Source organism: Hylobates moloch, unplaced genomic scaffold (genome assembly GCF_009828535.3).
Source record: "Hylobates moloch isolate HMO894 unplaced genomic scaffold, HMol_V3 SCAFFOLD_10, whole genome shotgun sequence".
NCBI classification, from domain to species: Eukaryota; Metazoa; Chordata; class Mammalia; order Primates; family Hylobatidae; genus Hylobates; species Hylobates moloch.
In genome coordinates this window covers 79,035,321-79,058,089 of record NW_026652285.1, presented here as the reverse complement: position 1 = coordinate 79,058,089, position 22,769 = coordinate 79,035,321, and the positions used below count along the sequence as shown (strand labels likewise).

The window sequence follows — 22,769 nt, the reverse complement described above, 5'->3', positions numbered from 1 at the left end:
AGTTTCATAACTTGTACTACTTTTTCTAGAACTTTCCAAGCAACTACCTTGTTCTCCAAATTAAAAGGTAGGATATATGAGGGAGCTTTTGAAAAGATAACAACCTAAGATACTCAAGAAGAGATACATGACGCCCAAACCACAAAAATGGCTAGCAAAGCACAAGAAACTCTGCAAAAGCCACGTATATTAAGAACCATGGCTACAGGCTAAAAGGAAACGAGAGCAATTAAAATACATCAGCCGTGCCAAGTTTAGTATAGATTTACCTGATAAATCTTCTGCAATGGCAAATTCATCCTTTATAGAAGAAAACTCCACCTCTGTCTGATTACTGGCGTTCATGGACCCACATCGTGGCTCATTCACATTGTCCTCAGCAACATCAGTTGGCTGCAGAAATGCCGTATGGACATCCTGAATGTGTGCCTTGAGATCTTCATAAGATGGGGCTCTGAAATCACAGCCATCACACTGAAGCACCTCCATGATCTGGGACTACCCTCTCACATTAGGAACCTGTGGCAGAAGTCAGAACAAAACATCTTAAGGAATGCACTAATCGCATACCTCGAGCTGATGGGGCTGTATATCCATTAATGGGAAAAAATTCCAGTATTAGTAGATTTCTCTTATTGGAATTTGCCAGTTGGAACACTGGCTAAAGAGAGGCAATCAGACATAATGGAGATGATGTCCTTGACCTCATAACTTCAAAGAAGGAAAAATACCAGATAAACATTTTCTAGCATGGTATGTCTTCCAATGCCATTTGTCAAGGAAATGCTTAATACTTCAAAAGTTTTAGAAGTTTCTGAGCTTCTCCACTGAATCCAAATTTCTTGGTAACTTAATGTTGGCTTTGGTTCTGCCTTGGACTCATTTTCTTTTTAAATTGGAACCATCTCAAAAGTAAAGAGGATGTCCACACAGAAGAAAGGGAAAATTTCAGCCTTCATTAGCTGTTTATTTAGTATTATTACCTTGGTGTTTTATCACCAAATAGTGAAATAGTATTTAAATCTTGGGAGTGGAGGTAGAGCATTTTTATTGTAGCTTTTCTTATTTTAATAACTTTGCTGATATTGGGGTGCACCTCTCTTTCCTCCCTTCTCCAAATAGTTTAGTTGTGGGGTTTTTTTTCCATGAGCTAAATGACTATTTGCTCTTTTACTACCTACCAATTATAACCTAACAGCTTCTTCAATCTAATTAGGTCATAAAATATTCCTCATGAGGTTTTCAAACAACCAACTTTGGATGACAATCCAGTTTCTGTTTAAAGTTGCACCTTGGCACCTCAATTTGCACGAAGACAACAGAAACTTGCATTTTTGAAGAAGGGCTTCTAAGTCATGACTTTATCTTTTTCCACTTCTTTCCTTTACAAACATGAAGTGCATAACTGGATGCAAAAAGTTGTGAAGCTGCCATGGAATAAATCAAAACTTGCCCAGCTACCTTCATTCTGCTATTTACTGTGTGACTGAAATATACATAAAGCTACACACTAACTCAATGGAGAGTCCCACCATCAAGAAGTCAAAAATGTATTAGAAAGGTGGAGTCCTTCCTATCTTAATGTATATCCTAAGTTGAGATACCCTGTTATTATCTAATGAGTAAGTTACTTCAGTAAGATCATCACAAACTCTACTGAGTCATTGTAATCTAGAACCAGATGTCCAAGAACTAACGCTGTAGCCAATGTATTTTATGATGTAATACTCTATACTTTTACTGTAAAAGATAAATTATTTCTGCAGGAACAAAAAAGTCCAGTAATAATACATCAATGTAGTGAAAGGAGCCATCACGCAAAGATTTTCTATCAAAGAATGCTCCTCCTGATCGCCTGCTAAAATAACTTCTGGCAAGTCCAGTTCTGGACAGACTGAGCTTGCAGAGTGAGCTGCAGATATTTACCTCCTCTTCTTTCACCCAGCAATTTATCCTTTTTCAATAAACATTGAACTGTGCACCAGACTCTTTTCAGCTAAGTCTCAATATTCCAGATACACAAGCTTTTATGTCTAAGCACCAACCCAAATTGTGTGGAAGAGGTTGCTATCAGCTCTGGATCAAATTACAGCAGTCACTGAGGCCCCACCCCACTTCTCCTTTCGCACAGTCCATTAGACCTGAAAACAAATTTTTCCATGGTGCAGACAACTCCTGCATTTAGAACACTTCACAGAAAAAAGCAGATCATCCAGTGTGCACTCCCCATCCCCCAAGCTTAGTCCTTTCATCTCAGCCAAACAAGCCACAGCTCTGCTGAATGTGTTTATCACACTTTCAAGAGATATGAGCTCCTGCGTCACTGAAGCTCTAAGACTCACTAAGCTGCCCTAGTCCTCTGAGCTTTAGGGGCAGCCATTTTAGCTCAGAGCTTCTCCTGCGTGCACAACATGGCTTCTCCTGGATTCTGCTAGGCTAACAATCAGAAATGAATGCTAGAAGAGCAGGCTGGGCTCCTCCTATGCTCTTCTCTTCCCAACAAAGAATTAACTGTTTTCATTTCTCTCCGAAAAGCAGCACCTTTCTCCTCCTCAAATGTCATTCACCAAGATCTCCAAAGGTTCTTTTATTCCATGATTGATATGCTGGTTTGTTAGTCCCAGCAGAGCCCTGGTCAGAGCAGGATGACCCTGGGCCAGATCCTGTTCTACACCAGGATTTAGGGGTGCAGTGGGGGGACCTCCAGAATGCCTTGGCTTCTTGGAAGTCGTCCTTCCACACACAGAAGACATACCATCCGACTCTGCTTGCCAGATTCCAAAGTCTAATGACCTTTGTTAATCACCAGCCAGTCTGTCTGCATCAGCAGACCCTGCCAACAGACACACCCTTCAACACAAAGGCTGTAGCTATTCCTTTTAAAGGAGGTTCTCTGAAAGCTCCATTGTGTAGCAGAGAGGAAAACAAAATCTCTTCCCTTCAAAACTTCAAGCCTTTAGAAATAATGCAACAAAAGGCTTTCTGCTGTGTGTCTTTTGGAAAGTTTGAGCCTGATTTGCACAACATCAACAGAAGTTACGGTTCTGCAGAAGGAAAGCAGGGCACCTTCGGCATTAAGTCATCCACCTAGAGAAGAAATTCATCTCTCTATGTAGTTCTCTATATCTTGGTGTCTTCTGAAGCTATTATCAAGGATGCTAACTTCACTGGACACAAACATAAACTAACAATCTCCTTGTTCTGCTACAAAGGAGATAAAAGGGTTATGAGATCAGAAAAAGAGCCACTGATTTGGAAAAAGAAGAGATGATGAAAGTGATTTCCTAATGGGTTCTAGCTTTAATGTTGTTGCAGCCTCTGCCTCAAAAATAGCTCAGAGCCTTAGAAGAGGTTAATCTCCAGGCCGCTGAGAGAACCAGCATCAGGTAGAGCTGAATGGCCTTCAATTTCATGTCTGCACCAAGTACTGAAAGGAGGATGTAGCCTACTTTGAAAGCCATCTTGCCTTTGTGTACACATTTCTCCTGAAGATGCTGACAGAAGAAGAAAACAGAAGTTGCTGGCATGGCCCAATCAAAGAGACAGAAACTTGATATGTTTATGAGATGGTGCATGGGCACATGTGCAAAAAGTGACAGCAAGTGGAGGGGAAGGGAGTAGGGAAGGACAGAGACAAAAACACACTGGACATGAAGATGACCCATTCATATGTTTTTGTAGCAGATGGTAATCCTCTAAGAAACCAAAACTGAGAAAAAAAAAAAGATGAGAAATAAGCTCTGCATATCTATTTCATCAATCCTGAAGAGCAGCAACCCTAAGAGGCTAATGTAGTCACTGATCTGCCATAAAATTATGATTTTAAGTTAAAAGCTTTGATCTCATATCTATTTACTTCATTTAATAATACTATGATTATGAAATTAGCGATATTTTTTCTCACCAAAATCAGCAAAATCAAAAGAGGAAGTTTCTGAACTAACTAAAAAGAGTCTATTTCAAAAGGTCATGAGATGAATCTACATATCAAACAAGCACCCCTGTCTTCTACCCCAGATATATGTCCAGGCCCTTCAAGGTCAAATAGACCTCAGATGCTCAGACTTTAAACACCACCCATCATGATCCCTGCAAGGTGAACACAGATTCATTCTAAAATAACTGGCACCTAATGTGACTGGTCCTCCTAACATGAAACCCTTAGACCATCCTAATTAGTCACTGCCTTTAGTACTACTTATTCGTTGCTGGTTTGTTCAGTTTGCCTTTATAGTTTGAAGGATTTCAAAATGTGGGGTTTTGACGGGGAAACCCAAAATCCAATTGTTTATGTTTGACAAACACTTGAAGATACAAAGAACATCCAGAGATGATGTCAAAGATTTGAAACATATATACAGAAATGGGGAAAAGTAAATTATGGACAAAGCTTGCTCATTTTCAATCTTAAAAACATCAATTTTAATTTATACCACCTGCCCACCTACTTTCTGTGCTCAGAATTCCAGGGATCCATTATGCCTCAGTTTTCCCTCCTGTGAAGGAGGAAGGAGACAAACCACAGCTTCATCATCCATGCTTCCAACTCACTGGTCAGACGTAACCGGAGCGGGGAGGTGTTCACATTGTACAGCATTCTTACAGGCCCACCACCATCACTTGGTCCAGGTCAGCTTGGCAAACACTGCTCTTTAGTTTGAGGGCCCAGGAGCATAAATGTGGTCCTCAAGTCAAAATCCCAGCTCTCTTCAGGAAGTGATCAAATTAAAAGGCATAGGCCTTGCCTGGATCTAACCTGTTCTCTAACTGAAGGACTGCAGCCCAGAAATAAAGCTGTGAAGCACCACAGCCATGTGATTCAGTAGCAACTAATTATAACCTTCAAAGCCTTTGAGAAATAGAACCAGAAACACCATAAGGTGCTTTTCCTCTGTCCACTCCAGAAACCTAGTTTCATTTATAAGACACTAAACTTCCCAGTTCTCCTCAATCATAATTCTAATAAAAGGCTCTCATTAGCACCTGTTGTTTGAACTTTTCTTAGTTTTCTTTGTTATGAATGGAAAAACCAATTATCCAAGGACAGGTAATAGAATATGTAAATTCTGGAATAGTTCAGCTAGAAAAACAGAAAAATCAAGAGACTAAAGATCATTCTAAAAAATGTATTTGTAGATCAGAAATTGTTGATATGCTGAGGTCAAAGAGTTGTGATGTGTATTGGAAGGTTAATATTTTTAATTGCAAGCCCCAGGACCTTAAGATGAAAAATGATTTTTTTTTTTTTTAAAAGGCACTAGTAAACTTATAAATGTTGGGTTGCTATTCTTAGCAAGAAGGGGAGTTCCATATCACTACAAATCATTTACACTTGTTATGGCTGAAGTGGAAGTTGTAATAATTTAATAATCATTTAAAGCATCTTTCCAAAGAGTAATGACCTGAAAAGTTGAGGTGAAATCTCTTTCAGGAACAGTAGTTATGGAATCAAAACTACAAATGCAAATACAGAATGTGTAAATATATATATATATATATATACACACACACACACACACACACACACACATCATTATATATATAATTAATTACATATAGATATATGTAATTAATTTTCTTGATTTAACTTTAACTCACATATGGGCATATGCCCTCCAAATTTAACAAGAGCTGGGGCAGAATCGGTTCTTTTCTGAATAAATACAAATGATATAGGTACTGTGTCTCCATGTTATAGTATAAAAAAATAAACCAGCAGACAGGGCGCGGTGGCTCACGCCTGTAATTCCAGCACTTTGGGAGGCCAAGGTGGGTGGATCACGAGGTCAGGAGTTCGAGACCAATCTAGCCAACATGGTGAAACCCCGTCTCTACTAAAAATAAAAAAAATTAGCCGGGTGTGGTGGCGGGCGCCTGTAATCCCAGCTACTCAGGAAGCTGAGGCAGAGAATTGCTTGAACCCGGGAGAAGAAGGTTGCAGTGAGCCGAGATCGCGCCACTGCACTCCAGCCTGGGTGGCAGAGTAAGACTGTTTCTCAAAAAATAAATAAATAAATAAATATAAAAATAAAAAAATAGTAAACCAGCAAAATAAACCAACAAGCAACTTCCAACAACAAGCTACCTCCAACAATCCCATAGCATTTGGTACTACTATAGATTCTGGCTCACCATGTGGTCTTCAAATGTCCTATCAAATGTTTATACTGTTTGCTACATGATCTAAGCAGTTCTGTGTACTCTTGACAATTCACCACACTAATGAAAGGTTTAACGTATCAGGGAGGATAAATAATTAAGGAATTCAGAAGGGAGACACAGCTGTTCTTCAAAACCAAATTTTCAGAAGAGAAAGGATTAATTTGCAATCACATATGTAACCCCCAATATGAGACTGAATTTAAATAGTAGCAGGGAAATACCATGAGACCAAGTCCTGCCAATGCATGTGGCCTCTGTTGTATACAGTTGGCCTGTTCCATCTGTGGGATCTTGTACATAAGCACAAAGTCTGAAGCAGGCAATTTGCAGATTAATAACCCAATCACCTACTGGCCAAGGATGCTAGCCTTCAGGTTACTTTTTATTTTAGGTTTGCTCTCCTGCATAAAGTTTTCAAGTACTGCAGAGTATGCTGGAGTACTATTTCTTAATAGATGCCTTTGGGATCATCATTAAAATGAAATGAGCATCTAGGGATGTAATCCAAGTGGCTAAAAATGTTGGATATGTAAATAAGAAGTGATTCCGGCTGAGTGACCTGTTATGAAAGCAGGTAGTAAGTGTCTCATACAGAAAGAGATACTACATACCTTCTGGAGAATTCATGCATTCCTTTGCAATGATATAAGGCTAATTGAGGCCAACAGGCCAATAGGCAGTCTGCCAGCTCTCCTGTCCGTAGAAAAGGAAGCGTGTGATTTGAATAAGGAGATAAAAGGAGAGAAGGGACAAGAAAAGAAAGGGAGGAAGCAGGCTGATATCTCAGTAGCTTTAGACTTCATTGTCTGTAAAGGGGAACTTGCAGTTCACTGGATAATTCTAATTCTGAGAAGCGTCTTGACAATTTTCTTGAGATGTGGTTTAGAAACAAAACAAAACAAAATGAAGACGCCTCCCCCTCACTGAAATTCTCAAAATGCAACCATGATAAATGAGATTCCAGCTCATCATGTCCCTTCAAATGATGGGAACCCATTCTTGGTGTCCTAAGAATGAGTAAGTGAGAAATAATAAGTATTGAGGAATTCTCTGAAATGTCATGGGTTCACCAGGAAGTTCCTTGGAAACTGCAGCTGTTCTTGCCCTTGTACTTAGAACAACAGATAACTGATTTCTCCCCTCCAGAGCTAAACATCGCCCAAACAGCAGAGACAGAAAATCACGGTGTTGCTTTATCGACTCTTCAGAATGCTGGCTGGGTTTCTACAGACACTTTTCACACAAGAACTCTCATTATAAAAATTGTAAAATTAAAGGGAAGTTGCAGATATGCTGCTGGGTCTTCATTACAGAACTGATTAAGACGCAGAGTAAGCAGAAGCTGCAGTAAAAGTCATCTTCCACATCGTGAAAGACAAAGACATGAATTGAGAACTTTCCCTGGGGGCTGGTCAGCCTGACTGACCTTGGGCCTTGGGTGTGTCTTCATGGCCCAAAGTGTTCGTGGCTCACAAGATTCAGCCAAACAAACCAAGTCTCAATTCTACAGATTCAGTGAATGAATCCAGAAACCATTTTTAACAACTTACCTTGTTTTCTATTACTATGCAAAGAAAAAAAAAATGATGTATGGCCATTGGCTTGCGGAGGGTGTGAGGAAGTTTTGCTGAAATAACTTCTTTTATCTGGGGAAAATCTCAATCTAATCTCCCTGAGACTTGCTCACTTTTGTATGCTCATCATTTGCTCAAAAAATTCAGACAATTCACTTGCTTTAGACAAGAATGATTCTGAGCCTGCCTCCATCAGTGGCAGCCCCTGATGTAATAACCCTTCCAGTCTATTTTCTTATAGCAGACAAAACTGATTACCTAAGCCTGGCACCTGGATCTGTCTGTCTGTGTGTCTTTCTCCAAACCATGGTTTCTAATATAACTACCCTGTGAGGATGAAGTCCTAAACCCCTGCTTTCTGAAAAGGCAAACAGTGCCTGAGCCTATATAGACCATAAATGCTTTCAAGTCCTCCTACTCAAGGGGACTGTGATTTTTTGTTTTCCTCTTCTTGACTTCTGCCTGTAGCAGAAGTCAATAGAAGGCTGTCCTTCTTATCAAACTAACCAACTGGCCCATTCAGATCCATTAGTTTTCCTACCTTTGCTTCAACAAATTAATGCAACCTTATAGCAGGAGAAACATCCGTATGTGTTTCTATATGGGACTGGAATATACCCCAAAATTAGAAATTTTCTAAAAATGAAAGCCAAGAAATTTCTTTTCTCTTGCAATCCCCAATCTACTTTTAGCAAGTAAGTTTATTCCTAAAACTTCTTACATCCCAAGAACCAAGCAGAAAGCTTAGACATTTATCCACCAACACAACAGTAGACTTTATTACCAGGTGAAAACACTACAGTGCTCAGTTAAGGAGCCAAGCCTCACATTCCATATATCCTTAATGATAAATCCCACTTTTGCCCAACAAGTTAGGTTTTTCAGCATATCCACTGTTGAGCTGTTTAAAAAAAAAAAAAAAAAAAAAAAAGGCATACAGAAATGCCTATCCAGCCATTAAGGAATTTGTTCTCAGGTCACTAAAACCAAAAAGCGACAGTAGGTCTGATGTCTCTGCCTGCCATCTTCACCTTGAGAGCAAGTCTTTTGAGGTCCTTACTTTGATCATTTTGTTAAATGAAGAGATTAGATCATGATGTTCAACCTTTTTGTACAAAGGACCTGTTTCACAAGATTTTCTTCTCATATTTTGTAAGATATTTTTTCCCGATTAAATTCATTCCCTTACATTTTATTATTCAGAGACATATAAATGCCAATCTTCATGTGACTGCCTTCTTATAAATTAAATCCAGGGGCTTTCCTTGACAACTCTATCTTAGCCACCACTCCCAACCCCTACAAAATCTGCAAAATTGAAACCCCTACTCACAACACCAACCCACACACAGTTTCTCTCTACCACAATACACTACTTTATTTCCTTCACTATTGGCATGACCCTTGTTTATTTGTGGTCTTTTCTTCCCACCAGAACACAAGTACCCTTAGAAGGACTCTAGGTCTGTCTGGCTCACACTGGGATCTTCAGCCTTGGGAACACTCAGTGTACTCAACAGGTACTCAGAAATATGCGTTGAATGAAGGGAGGAACAAATGAATGAACTAGAGCTTCTGAATTATAGGATTCCAACCAACCAAAAAAGATTGGTCTTGAGTGTTAGATGACTCTACTAACTGTGTTGTCATAAAGCAGTAGTCCCAACGAGTGGTAATTTTATTCCCTGAACTTGCCCCAACTTGGGGCTGTTTGGCAGTATCTGCAGGCAGTTTTAGTTATCATACCCAGCATCTGTGGGTAAAGGTTAGGGATACTGCTAAGCATTCTACAATGCACAGTACAGCCCCCACGACAAAGAATTATCTAGCCCCAAATGTCAATAGTGATGAGACTGAAAACCTAATGATCTCCAGGTATTTTCATTCTCTGCATATAACCCACCTGTCTTTAGAGGCCCTTTATGGCGTCCTGGCTGGGGAGTCTCTGGATCCCTAGAGGGTCAACAACCTGGGAGAGCCCAGGTCCAAGATTTTATAATTGTGTGGTTCTAAATGATCTTAACAGCCCTCATGCTATATGATATCATGATGAGTTTTCAGTTTTATTTTTCTAATTTGGGTATCTTACCAAAAATCTCTTCAGAAAAAAAAAAAAATCCAAGGCGAAGGCATGTGACTGGTCTGTCTTTCCTAGTGATACGGCCCTTGTATCACCCTTGCACAGTTGATAATCCTGTGAGTTTTGTAAGGGGCAAATGTCATTAAAAATGGTCAAGTCAGCTGGGCACAGTGTCTCATGCCTGTAATCCTAGCACTTTGGGAGGCTGAGGCGGGCTGATCACTTGAGGTAAGGAGTTCAAGACCAGCCTAGCCAACATGGTGAAACCTCTTCTCTATTAAAAGCATACACAAAAATTAGCTGGGCTTGGTGGCAGGTACCTGTAATCCCAGCTACTCGGGAGGCTGAGGCAGGAAAATTGTTTGAGCCTGGGAGACAGAGGTTGCAGCGAGCCGAGATCATGCCACTGCACTCCAGCCTGGGTCACAGAGTTAGATTCTATCTCAAAAAAAAAAAAAAAAAAAAAAAAAAAGTTAAATCTTTAGCACGTGGCCTCTGACTAAAATTTCTGTGAAAAACAATGCATATGTTCTCCTCTCCAGTGTGTAAAATCATCTTCTTTCAAAGTGACACGGCCCCAGGCTACTATAAGTCACTCTTCAGAGGTCAAGTAAGGCGTTCTTTTTTATTCTTATATCCCCAGGGCCCGGCATAAGTCTGGCTCTGATGAGATTTGTGCTATGAGTACTAACTGTATGCAGGCCTGCTTTCCAGGAGAAAATTAACCAGTGGTACCAAATCGAACTAAATGTTCAAGAAACTAAGGAATTCCAGAGAGCATCCATGAACAGAAAAACAAAACAAAACCTAGTGCTTATGAAGCTAATGAAGCCACATCACAGTGGTTAGTTGACTACTGAGACACTAGCAATTCTAAGTCTCCACTAGCAATTCTAAGTTTCCACTTGTCCATGAGTTTAAAGTAAATGACCATCCTCCTTTTCCTCATCATCCATGGAGATGCTGCCTCTGGCTGCATTGTTCCACCTATGTGTTTATAACACTGCTAAGCTACCCTGAACTGATGTGACACCTGGAGTCATCACCTGACTACATTTGAGACCATTTGGTTGCCTTGCCTCCACAAAGCCTTTTTTATTCTTGTTTGCAAAGAATCCTGGAAAGCCTGAGGAACAATTCTGTCCTATAGCTCAAAACTGTATAAACATTTTCAGTGGAGGGAGTGTAACAAAATTAGGTAGAAACAGAATTTTTTCTTCTTAGCCTCCCTGAAAAATATTGAAGTATTATTTGTGCCTTCCTTAAGTCAAAGAGAAGACTCTACTCTAAAAGTTAACCATCAATAGGTTCATCATGTCCAATGGAGAGGAGATCTTAAAGACCATATAGTCCAACCTGGTCCAACATCTTCATTTTCCAGAGACTGAAACTGAAGTCTCAAGAAAAATAACCTGCCCAAGCCTTCTGGCACATGCATTTTCTAAGCCAGGAAGAAAATCTTTTGAATATCATAATTTGAGACAGGAACTCACAAGTAAAGACACTCCATACGTGTCAGTTGTTCAACAGTATTCACGCTTAAGGTCCGTGCCCCATATATTCTCAGTAATGAGTCTTCATCAGGGAGGCAGATTTCAGAATAACCACAAGTGTCTCCTCTACCCTGAATTCACACCCAGGAGAGTAACTGAAAAAGTACAAAATGCATTTTGTGCAGTTTGACTATTCACAGAACTTCTTAGGCATGCAAGCAGTGTGTTTATACTTTGGAAACACGTTTGGAAGACTGAAAGTTGCTGACAAAGGTATACACAGAAGAACAAGAGCTATAACACTGAATTATCTTTAGAATCCAACCTCGTGGAGTCGGAACAACATTATGTAGTAGGTTTATGCCTGCCAAATCTACCCCACGAGAAACATCGTCTTGTTTCTTATGGAAAATGTGCACTGCCAACAAAGTCACTGAAGAGGCTAGCTGAACGAGCCTTAGGAGGATCTGGACATAGCAGGGTTGGTTCATGTAAAATGGAAAGGAGAAGAGTAGTCAGCCTTATGAATGTCTGTCAAAAAAAGTCAGCCTCTTTGTGGCACATCTAGTGAGTGACTCAGACTAATGATACCAGAATATTGTTCATACTGGATTTCACTTCAAATTATATACTGCATTCTGAAACCAACTGCAACTTGGAATATTTTTCTCTCTTTACTAATATATTAATTTATCTTTATCTTTTATTTCTTTATTTATCTAACTTTATGCCTAGAGGGTATCTATATCCATTTGTTGGATATAAAAAAATCTAAATGTATCAGAAAGTCTGGGAATCATCTTTAACTTTTAAAATATCTTCCCTAAGGGTCTCTTAGAAGAGTCTGTTGATCATTCTGAAGAGAATAGCTTAGAAATCAGGAAGATGTTGAGATCTCTATGTTTGTTCATGGTTTTCCTCCATGTAGAACACCTTTATCTGCTTTTGGAGGGTCTAAGTAATTCCCACCCTTTAAGACAATGGTTCTCAAAGTCTAGTCCCTGGACCAGCAGCATCAGCATCACCAAAGAACTTGTTAGAAATGCAAATTATTAAGTTCTACCCAAGACTTGAATCAGAAACTCTGGTGTTGAGGTCCAGTAATCTTTTTTTACATGTTCTCAGGGTGATTCTGAGGCCCAAGCAAGTTTTAAGACCAAGCTCAAGTTTTCCTTCCTGTATGAAACAGTCCCTGAGACCACCAGCTAGAACAGTGAGCATTCCCTGCTCCACTGCATTGGAGCCCTATTTTAAAATGCTGCCGACTGGATGAATGCAATAATAGCTACACAGTCCTTGAAGAGCACAGGAGACAACTACTGTTTGCAAATATTTAACTTCTTATATAGCAATTAATGAGAAAATACTAAGTTGCAGACCCAGCATCAGAAACTAACATGAGTACACTCATAAAAGACAATTACTGGTCTTGAAAGAATGAAGACTGTGGCTACTCCAAGTGCTGATACTCATACCCACCTCCCTTAAAAACTTCAGAAAGGTTCATGACATGGTGTCCTTGATATTTCTAAAGCAGGACATGGATCCACAAAGGAAAGAATCAGAGTATTTTACCTAGAAAATACTAAGAGTTGAGTAAATCCTCAGGATCCCAGACTCTTCCATGACAGGATGCTTTCATGATAAATAAAATCTTATTAGAAAATACCTCCAAACTTAGAGTGGTTATTTGATTGTTGCCCTAAAGCTATATTGCAAGGCTAAACTCTCAGTTAAGAACCAACATCTGAAGACACAGATATGTCTGGAAATCTCTCAAAAGAAAGATATATGCTTTAGGCTAACCAAAGAAACTTCCAGAAGAAAATGGTGGCTAATTGTCTCACACTGCTAACAAAGGCTTGGCTGGGGAAAAAGAAAGACAAAACATAGACAAAGAAAAAAAGAGTTTGGCCACACCAAACCAATAAACTGACAGGACCCTAGAATCAAAAGCAAGACTTAAAACTTAGAATCATGAAATTCAGAGAGAAAAATTCAACTGTGTCCTGCCCAGGAACCTAGCCAGAACCCTTTTAAATTGCCGAAGGACTACCGAAGCAAGTCAAGCCATCAAGACACAAACTCGGGTTCTAAAAGCAGAATTAAGCAGGGCTTGAGGAGGGGATTTAAAGAGATGGTTCTCTCATTTTTTGAGGGCCAAGAAAAAGTTCTGCTAGTTATGCCCCAAAGACAAATGAGTTATAAAAAAAAAAAAAAAAAAAAAAAAAAAAACTAAGACAAGGGGTGGAGGATGACAGAAAAATGTAGCATGGAAAAGACCTGTGAAAAAATCTATTTTGAAGGACAGGACACAGAAGAAAATTATACACAACAATTAACGGAGATTCTGTGAAAGAAGAGATCAAAGACAAGATGACAAGACATCAGCACAAGATGAAAGAGAGGCTGGCAGGTGAAGAAAGAAAATGATGACAAAAAGAATATCATTGCAGAAGTAATAAATATATTAAAGTTATAAGAGGTAAAATCCACAAATCAAAAACAATGTTGATGATGTGGAAAACAGTCTTCAAAAAACTGCACAAAATGCAGAGGAAAAGGACAAGTAGATGAAAGCAAGTGGAGAGGATGACAGATAAGAAGGTTTGAAAACAGATCGAACATACAGATAAAAGGTTTTGTAGAAGTAGACAGCAAAACAAAACAAAAGAAAACAAAATATGCTTAAATCTGTGGTAGAAAATACTTAGTTGAAATAAAAAGAGTATCTGATATTCCAAGAAAAACTAAGACTGAATCAGTAAAATTGAAACATCTTGGTGAGGTTACAGAATTTCAAGGCTAAATGTTGAATCCTATATACATCAAGACCTTTAACAATTAGTCAATTATAACCGAAAAAGTCAGGTGTCCTCTGACTTTTTCACAGTAACATTTGATAACAGAAAAAAAGTGAAGCTGTATCTGTAGAGGGTCAAGAAAGAGAGAACAATACCCAAGTATTCAATTCCCAACTAAGTTCACAACCAGTTTTTTAAATATATAAAAGTAATAAAAAATGATTTTCTAATTAGCATAGTCAGAGAATGCAGCACGTAAGTAACTTTTCTTCAAAATACAACCAACGCAAGGTTCAAAATCAAGATCTCAAGAATAGATAATTTAGAGGTAAGCAGAAGCTGTGAGCACTGAATCCACTTACATTTATAACTAAAATTGAATAATTGATAATACTTACAAAATAAAATTATAATTCCTTAAATGTAGTGGTTATAACAATAAATAATTCCATAATAATAACTATAAAAGTACGTAGAATTGGAAAAAAAATCTTAACCATAATAAAATACACAGATGGAAGTGAAAAAGCTTTAGAGGATAAATATTACTGGGCAGCAGTGGCTCATGCCTGTAATCCCAGCACTGTGGGATGCAGAGGCAAGTGGATCATTTGAGGTCAGGAGTTCAAGACCAGTCTGGCTAACAAGGTGAAGCCCGTCTCTACTAAAAATACAAAAATTAGTCAGGTGGTAGTGGCATGTGCCTATAATCCCAGCTGCTTGGGAGGCTGAGACAGGAGAAATGCTTGAGCCTGGGAGGCAGAGGTTGCAGTGAGCCGAAATCATGTCACTGCACTCTTGTCTGGGTGATAGAGTGAGACACTGTCTCAAAAAAAAAAAAAAAAAAATATATATATATATATATAGGCAAATATTCTCAACTTGCATAGCAGGACAGAAATACATACTCATAGTATTTCATTTCTGAAGTTAACGAATTTCCAAATAAAGGTGTAAGAACATTAATTTAGTTAGTAATAAAAGTAAAAACAGACTATATAGCTTTGAATTACTAGAGGAAAGAACTCAAAGAAAATGCAGATTACATAATAAAATGAAGAGGACAAAGGAAACTGCACAGAAATATAAAAGAGAATGCATAAAATTAATTAGAATTAGGTATATGTGATACATCAATAAATGTGAATTGGATAATTCTTCCTCTGGAAAATATCCCCAGAGTAAATTAAAAAACAATCTCTAACTGGATTTTGTCTATAAGAGACACATATATAGTAAAATGATACAAAAAGTTTGAAAATCTAATATCATTAAACATATACCAAGCAAAAAAAAGAAGAAATCATGATTAATATTATTCATGGTTAAATTCAAGATACAAAAGCTTTTAACATGATAGAGATGAACACTTAATAATGCAAAAGTGCAATCCACAATGAAGATTTATTATGAATATTTATGCTCTCTAGCAGCACCAAATAGATAAAGAAATAAAGATGGCAACAGATAAAAGAAATAGGCATAAGCACTTAACAGATTAATTGGAGAAAGACCACCAAGGATATAATTCATATAATTCATAAAAATGAGTTAAGAGGTACATTTCATATTCTATATCTGGAAATAGAAAACATATTTTCATTTCAAGTATCTGTGAGACATCTACAAAAGTTTTCAAGTGCCCATGGAGGTTTACAGAAGTCTTTAATGCCAGAATTAAGAGATAATAAATTACAAATTTAAAAAACAGTACATAATTTCTACTTACAGTGAAATAAAGGTATGTTAAAAAAAAAAGAAAGAAAAATCTCAAACATTTGAGAAAATTTTTTAGCATTCTCCTAAGCAATTTCTGGGGTAACCAGAAATAAAACTCACGAGTAGAATATGACTTTTAAAATGCTATGTATTTAAATATGGAATCTGGTAAAAGTAATACTTAGAGGAAACTTCACAGATATATAAAAATTATAAATCAAGAAATAATAATACTAAATGAATCAAACATCTAACTCAAGTACAGGGGGAAATGGAAAGACAAGAAGAAAAGTGGAAGAAAAGATTTGACTACAATAAAAACAAACTCAGGAACCAATATATTAAATAATAAGGTAATTTACTCAGTAACTTTTATTTTTTAAAAATATGCTATATAAAATTAAATTAAAACAATTAGCTAGCCTAATTAACAACAAAAAGGGAGTAGGGCAAAACATAAATATAGAAAATAAGTTATTAGAAGTAGACATTATCCAAAAATGTAAAGGAAAATATATTAAAATTTTAAAATTACCATGTAAAACTCATGGCAATATATGTAAAACTAATGTATTGTGTCTAGAAACACATATATTACCAAAATTAATCCAAGAAGAAACAATATCAATGAAAGACTAGCAAACAGTCAAATAGCCAACCTAATCACCAAAACATCTTAAGTGACATTAAGGAATCAGTAAATCAGATGCTTTTTAAACTGGTCTAAAGTCTAAAGCACAAGATTGTTACCAATGTATTTCCAAAGCCAGTGTGACATAGATTACAGAGCTTAGTCCACAATAAATACTAATAAAAAGCAGAGCAATGTCACTTAAAAATATTAAGGCAGAAATTCAAAATAAAATCCAGGAGCTCATTAAAGAAATATCCCTCCAAGATCAAGTAGGGTTGAATGAGAAAAGTCAGTTTCAATACAAGAAAATCTATCAACACTCCACTATATTAAAAGGTCAAAAAAGAAAATAATAATTTTATCAGTACCAAAGAGGCTGAAGAGCACTTGATGCAATTCAAGATAAACTCAGTGTTATACTTAATGATGAAACATTAGAAAAACTAAAGTCAAAAACCAGACAAGGATTTTCACTGGTACCTAGCATTATTGTGGAAATGCTAGCCAATGCATTTGTACAAGAAAACAAAGTAAGAGAAACAACTACTAGAAAAGAGATAAAGTTTTCAAAATTTACAAATAAGGTAAATTATCTAGGTTTGGGCCCAAGTGAATAACACTTTCATTTTCTACTTAATGATGTGAAAAATTTTCAACAAATTTCAACACTTTAAACATTTAAAAATAATCATCGAATGTAAAACAACTGGGGTGATTGGTAAAGTACTAGTTATCAATAAACTCAACTTTCTTACTCCAGATTACTAAGAATGTTGACTCTTCTGCTGACAATGACATTCTTTTTTCCACCCTTTCTGGGATTCTTGAATGACTACTTCTAAGTCAATAACCTGAGAAAATCCATATTCAGTGATTTAAGAAACTCCAGCCTTAATGTTATGAAGATAATTTTTTATTGATTATATCTGTATATCATCAATTCTCAATCAACATGTTGCTCTACCCATACATTTAAAGGAAACGCAGGGATTTCTGGTATCATGGCAGAAGGGAGGCAGGACTAGATTGCTGCTCCAGGCAGAGCAACATGCGGAGGCTTGCACTGTGAATTTTAGCTCCAGATCGACTGCAAGAACAAACCAGCAATCCCAAGAGGACCCACAGGCCCTCTGAAAAAAGCAGATTGCTCCTGCAGGACCTAGGAGACATCGCAAACACCGTGAGTGCCCCAAATGCAGAAATGGGAAAGGGAGACCCTCCTCTCCCAAACACACCCCCCAACTGGAGAAGTTGAAGGTCTGTTTGCCAGAGAAGTTTCTGACTTTACCTGGAGCTGAGTCAAGTTAAAGAGCCAAGTGAAATACAGGGGTAGAGGAAGCAGCAGAAAGGCCCTGGGATCTCAGTGGGCCCCCAAGCAGCCCATTCCTGCCTGGCATCACAGGGATCCATTGGGAAGGTGGCCAGAGGAGCAGGGGGTAAAACTCCACAGGGAGAAGGAACTCTGTAGCTGAACTTTGTAACAATTTAAACTTAGTGAGAAGCCTCCTGGCCAGAACTCTGGGGAGAGCATAAATCCAGCGTGCAGACTACACAGGTGTGAAAGAACTAAAACCCTTTTTTCTCGCAGCTGGGAGGTGCATAGCCTCAGAGAAATTTTCAAGCCCATCTCACCCTCCACCTGGAAACAGACTCAGGGCTGTTGCGGGGGTCACGGTGAGAGTGAGACTGGCCCTTCATGACTGCTGGCTTTCCCCCACTTCCCTGACAACCTGTATGACTCAACAGAGGCAGCCATAATCTTCCTAGGTACACAACTCCAGAGACCTGGGAATCTCACCCTCATCCCCCACAGCAGCTGCAGCAAGACCTGCCCAAGGAGAGTCTAAGCTTAGACACATCTCTCCCCACCCCACCTGATGGTCCTTCCCTACCCACCCTGGTAGTGCAAGACAAAGGGCATATAATCTTGGGGATTCTAGGGCCCCGCCCACCTCTGGTCCCTCTCCACACTACTACAGCTGATGGTTTTTAGAAAGTGCCACCTCCTGGCAGGAGGCCAACGAGCACAAAAATAGACCATTAAATCACCAAAGCTAAGGACCCTCAGAGAGTCCGTTGCACACTCTGCCACCTCCCCCAGAACAGCTGCTGGTATCCATGGCTGAGAGACCCCTTAGACAATTCACATCACAGGACTCTGTGCAGAAACCCCCAACCAGCCTGTTGCTGGGTAGACTCGCTGGGTAGCTAGACCCAGAAGAGAGATAACAATCACTGCAGTTCAGCTCATAGGAAGCCACATCCATAGGAAAACGCGGAGAGTACTACACATCAAGGGAACACCCCATGGGACAAAAGAATCTGAACAACAGTCTTCAGCCATAGACCTTACCACTGACAGAACCTACCCAAATGAGAAGAAACCAGAAAACCAACCCTGGTAATATGACAAAACAAGGCTCTTCAACACCCCCCCGCAACAAAAAAATCACACTAGTTCACCAGCAATGGATCCAAACCAAGAAGAAATCCCTGATTTATCTGAAAAAGAATTCAGGAGGTTAGTTATGAAGCTAATCAGGGCGAGACCAGAGAAAGGTAAAGCCCAATGCAAGGAAATCAAAAAAATGATACAAGAAGAGAAGGGAGAGATATTCATGGAAATAGATAGCTTAAAGAAAAAAAAAATCAAAAATTCAGAAAACTTTGGACACACTTTTAGAAATGCAAAATGCTCTGGAAAGTCTCAGCAACAGAATTGAACAAGTAGAAGAAAGAAATTCAGAGCTTGAAGATAAGGTCTTCAAATTAACCCAATCCAACAAAGACAAAAAGAATAAGAAAATATGAACAAAACATCCAAGAAGTCTGGGATTATGTTAAATGACCAAACCTAAGAATAATCGGTGTACCTGAGGAAGAAGAGAATTCTAAAAGGCTAGAAAACATATTTGGGGGAATAATTCAGGAAAACTTCCCCAGCCTTGCGAGAGACCTGGACAGCCAAATATAGGAAGCACAAAGAACACCTGGGAAATTCATTGCACAAAGACCTTCACCTAGGCACACTGTCATCAAGTTATCCAAAGTTAAGACAAAGGAAAGAATCTTAAGAGCTGTGAGACAGAAGCACCAGGTAACCTATAAAAGAAAACCTATGAGATTAACAGCAGATTTCTCAGCAGAAACCCTACAGGTTAGAAGGGATTGGGGACCTATCTTCACTCTCCTCAAACAAAACAATTATCAGCAAAGAATTTTGTATCCCCCAAAACTAAGCATAATATATGAAGGAAAGATACACTTGTTTTCAGACAAACAAATGCTAGGAGAATTCTCCATTACCAAACCACCACTACAAGAACTGCTAAAAGGAGCTCTAAATCTTAAACCCTGGAAACACATCAAAACAGAATCTCTTTAAAACATAAATCACACAGGACCTATAAAACAAAAATAGAACTTAAAAAACAAAAACAAAAAACCAAAGTACACAGGCAACAAAGAGCATGATGAAAGCAATGGTACCTCACATTTCAATACTAACATTGAATGTAAATGGCCTAAATGCTCCACTTAAAAGATACAGAACCACAGAACGTATAAGAAGTCACCAACCAACTATCTGCTGCCTTCAGGAGACTCAACTAACACATAAGAACTCACATAAACTTAAAGTAAAGGGGTGGAAAAAGGCATTTCATGCAAATAGACACCAAAAGTGAGCAGGGGTAACTATTCTTATATCAGACAAAACAAACTTTAAAGCAACAGTGGTTAAAGGAGACAAAGAGGGACAGTATACAATGGCAAAAGGCCTTGTCTAACAGGAAAATATCACAACTATAAACATATACGCACCTAACACTGCAGCTCCCAAATTTATAAAATAATTACTAACAGACCTAAGAAATGAGATAGCAACACAATGATAGTGGGGGCTTCAATATTACACTGACAGTACTAGACAGGTCATCAAGACAGGAGTCAACAAAGAAACAATGGATTTAAACTATACCTTGGAACAAATGGACTTAACAAATATATACAAAACATTTCATCCGACAATTGCAGAATACACATTCCATTCAACAGCACATGGAATGTTCTCCAAGACAGACCATATGATAGGCCACAAAATGAGCCTCAATAAATTTAAGAAAATTAAAATTATTTCAAGCACTCTCTCAGACCACAGTGGAATAAAACTGGAAAGCAACTCCAAAAGGAAACTTCAAAACCATGAAAATACATGGAAATTAAATAATCTGGTCCTGAATGAGCATTGGGTCAAAAATGAAATCAAGATGGAAGTTTAAAAATTCTTCGAACTTAATGACACAACCTATCAAAACCTCTGGGACAAAGCAAAGGTGGTGCTAAGAGGAAAATTCACAGCCCTAAATGCCTGCATCTACATCAAAAAGTCTGAAAGAGCATAAACAAACAATCTAAGGTCACATCTCAAGGATATAGATAAACAAGAATAAACCAAACCCAAACCCAGCAGAAGAGAGGAAATAACCAAGATCACAGCAGAACTAAATGAAATTGAAACAAACAAACAAAAAAACACAAAAGATAAATGAAACAAAAGCTGGTTCTTTGAGAAGATAAATAAAATTGATAGACCATTGGCAAAATTAACCAAGAAAAGAAGAGAGAAAATCCAAATAACCTCACTAAGAAACAAAACAGGTGATATTACATCTGGCACCACAGAAATACAAAAGATCATTCAAGGTTACTACGAACACCTTTATGCACACAAACTAGAAAACCTAGGAGAGATGGATAAATTCCTGGAAGAATACAACCCTCCTAGCTTAAATCAGGAAGAATTAGGTACCCTGAACAGACCAGTAACAAGCAGTGAGATTGAAATGGTAATTAAAAAATTACCAACAAAAAAAGTCCAGGACCAGATGGATTCACAGCAGAATTCTAAGAGACATTCAAAAAAGAATTTGTACCAGTCCTTTTGACACTATCCCACAAGACAGAGAGAGACAGAACCCTCCCTAATTCATTCTATGAAGCCAGTAGCACTCTAATATCAAAACCAGGTAAGGACATAACCACAGAAGAAAACTACAGACCAATATCCTTGATGAGTATCAATGCTAAAATCCTTAACAAAATACTAGCTAACCAAATTCAATGACATATCAAAAAGATAATCCACCATGATCAAGTGGGTTAAATACCAGGGATGCAGGGATGGTTTAACATACATGAGTCAATAAATGTGATACACCACATAAACAGAATTAAAAATAAAAAATCACATGATCATCTCAATAAAGGCAGAAAAAGCATTCGACAAAATCCAGCATCCCTTTATGATTAAAACGCTCAGCAAAATCAGCATACAAGAGACATACCTTAATGTAATAAAAGCCATCTACGACAAACCCACAGCCAGCATAATACTGAATGGGGAAAGTTGAAAGCTCTCCCTCTGAGAACTGGAACAAGACAAGGATGTCCACTCTCACCACTCCTCTTCAACACAGTGTTGAAAGTTCTAGCGAGAGCAATCAGACAAGAGAAAGAAATAAAAGGCATCCAAATCGGTAAAGAGGAAGCCAAACTGTCACTGTTTGTTTGCTGACAATAGGATTGTTTACCTTCAAAACCCTAAGAACTCCTCCAGAAATCTCCTAGAATTTATAAAAGAATTCAGCAAAGTTTCTAGATACAAGATTAATGTACACAAATTAGCTCTTCTGGACACCAACAGCGGCCAAGCAGAGAATCAAATCAAGAACTCAACCCTTTTTACAACAGCTGCAAAAAATAAAATAAGTACTTAGGAAGATACCTAACCAAGGAGGCAAAACACCCCTACAAGGAAAACTACAAAACACTGCTGAAAGAAATTATAGATGACACAAACAAAAGGAAACACATCCCATGCTCATGGATGGGTAGAATCAATATTGTGAAAATGACCATACTGCCAAAAGCAATGTACAAATTCAATGCAATCTCCATCAGAATACTACCATCATTCTTCACAGAATTAGAAAAAACAATTCTAAAATTCATATGGAACCAAAAAATAGCCCACATGGCCAAAGGAAGACTAAGCAAAAGAACAAATCTGGAGGCATCACACTACCTGATTTCAAACTATACTGTAAGGGCATAGTCACCAAAACAGCATGGTACTGGTATAAAAATAGGCACATATACCAGTGGAAGAGAATAGAGAACCCAGAAATAATCCCAAATACTTACAGCCAACTGATCTTCAACAAACCAAACAAAAACATAAAGTGGGGAAAGAACATCCTTTTCAACAAATGGTACTGGGATAATTGGCTAGCCACATGTAGG

The 22,769-nt window shown here is 38.2% G+C and overlaps 1 protein-coding gene across 7 annotated transcripts in view; it reads right to left on the bottom strand.

Moving 5' to 3' along the window:
• Window positions 1-22,769, bottom strand: part of ZNF462 (zinc finger protein 462) — a 151,961-nt gene that overhangs the window by 90,815 nt on the left and 38,377 nt on the right. For all 7 annotated transcript variants that reach the window (XM_032164801.2, XM_032164804.2, XM_058445231.1 and 4 more), the window contains one exon: window positions 270-519. In XM_032164801.2, coding sequence (XP_032020692.1) covers window positions 270-489 — 220 coding nt within the window. In that variant the 5' untranslated portion in view covers window positions 490-519. The remainder of the gene's footprint in view (window positions 1-269; window positions 520-22,769) is intronic.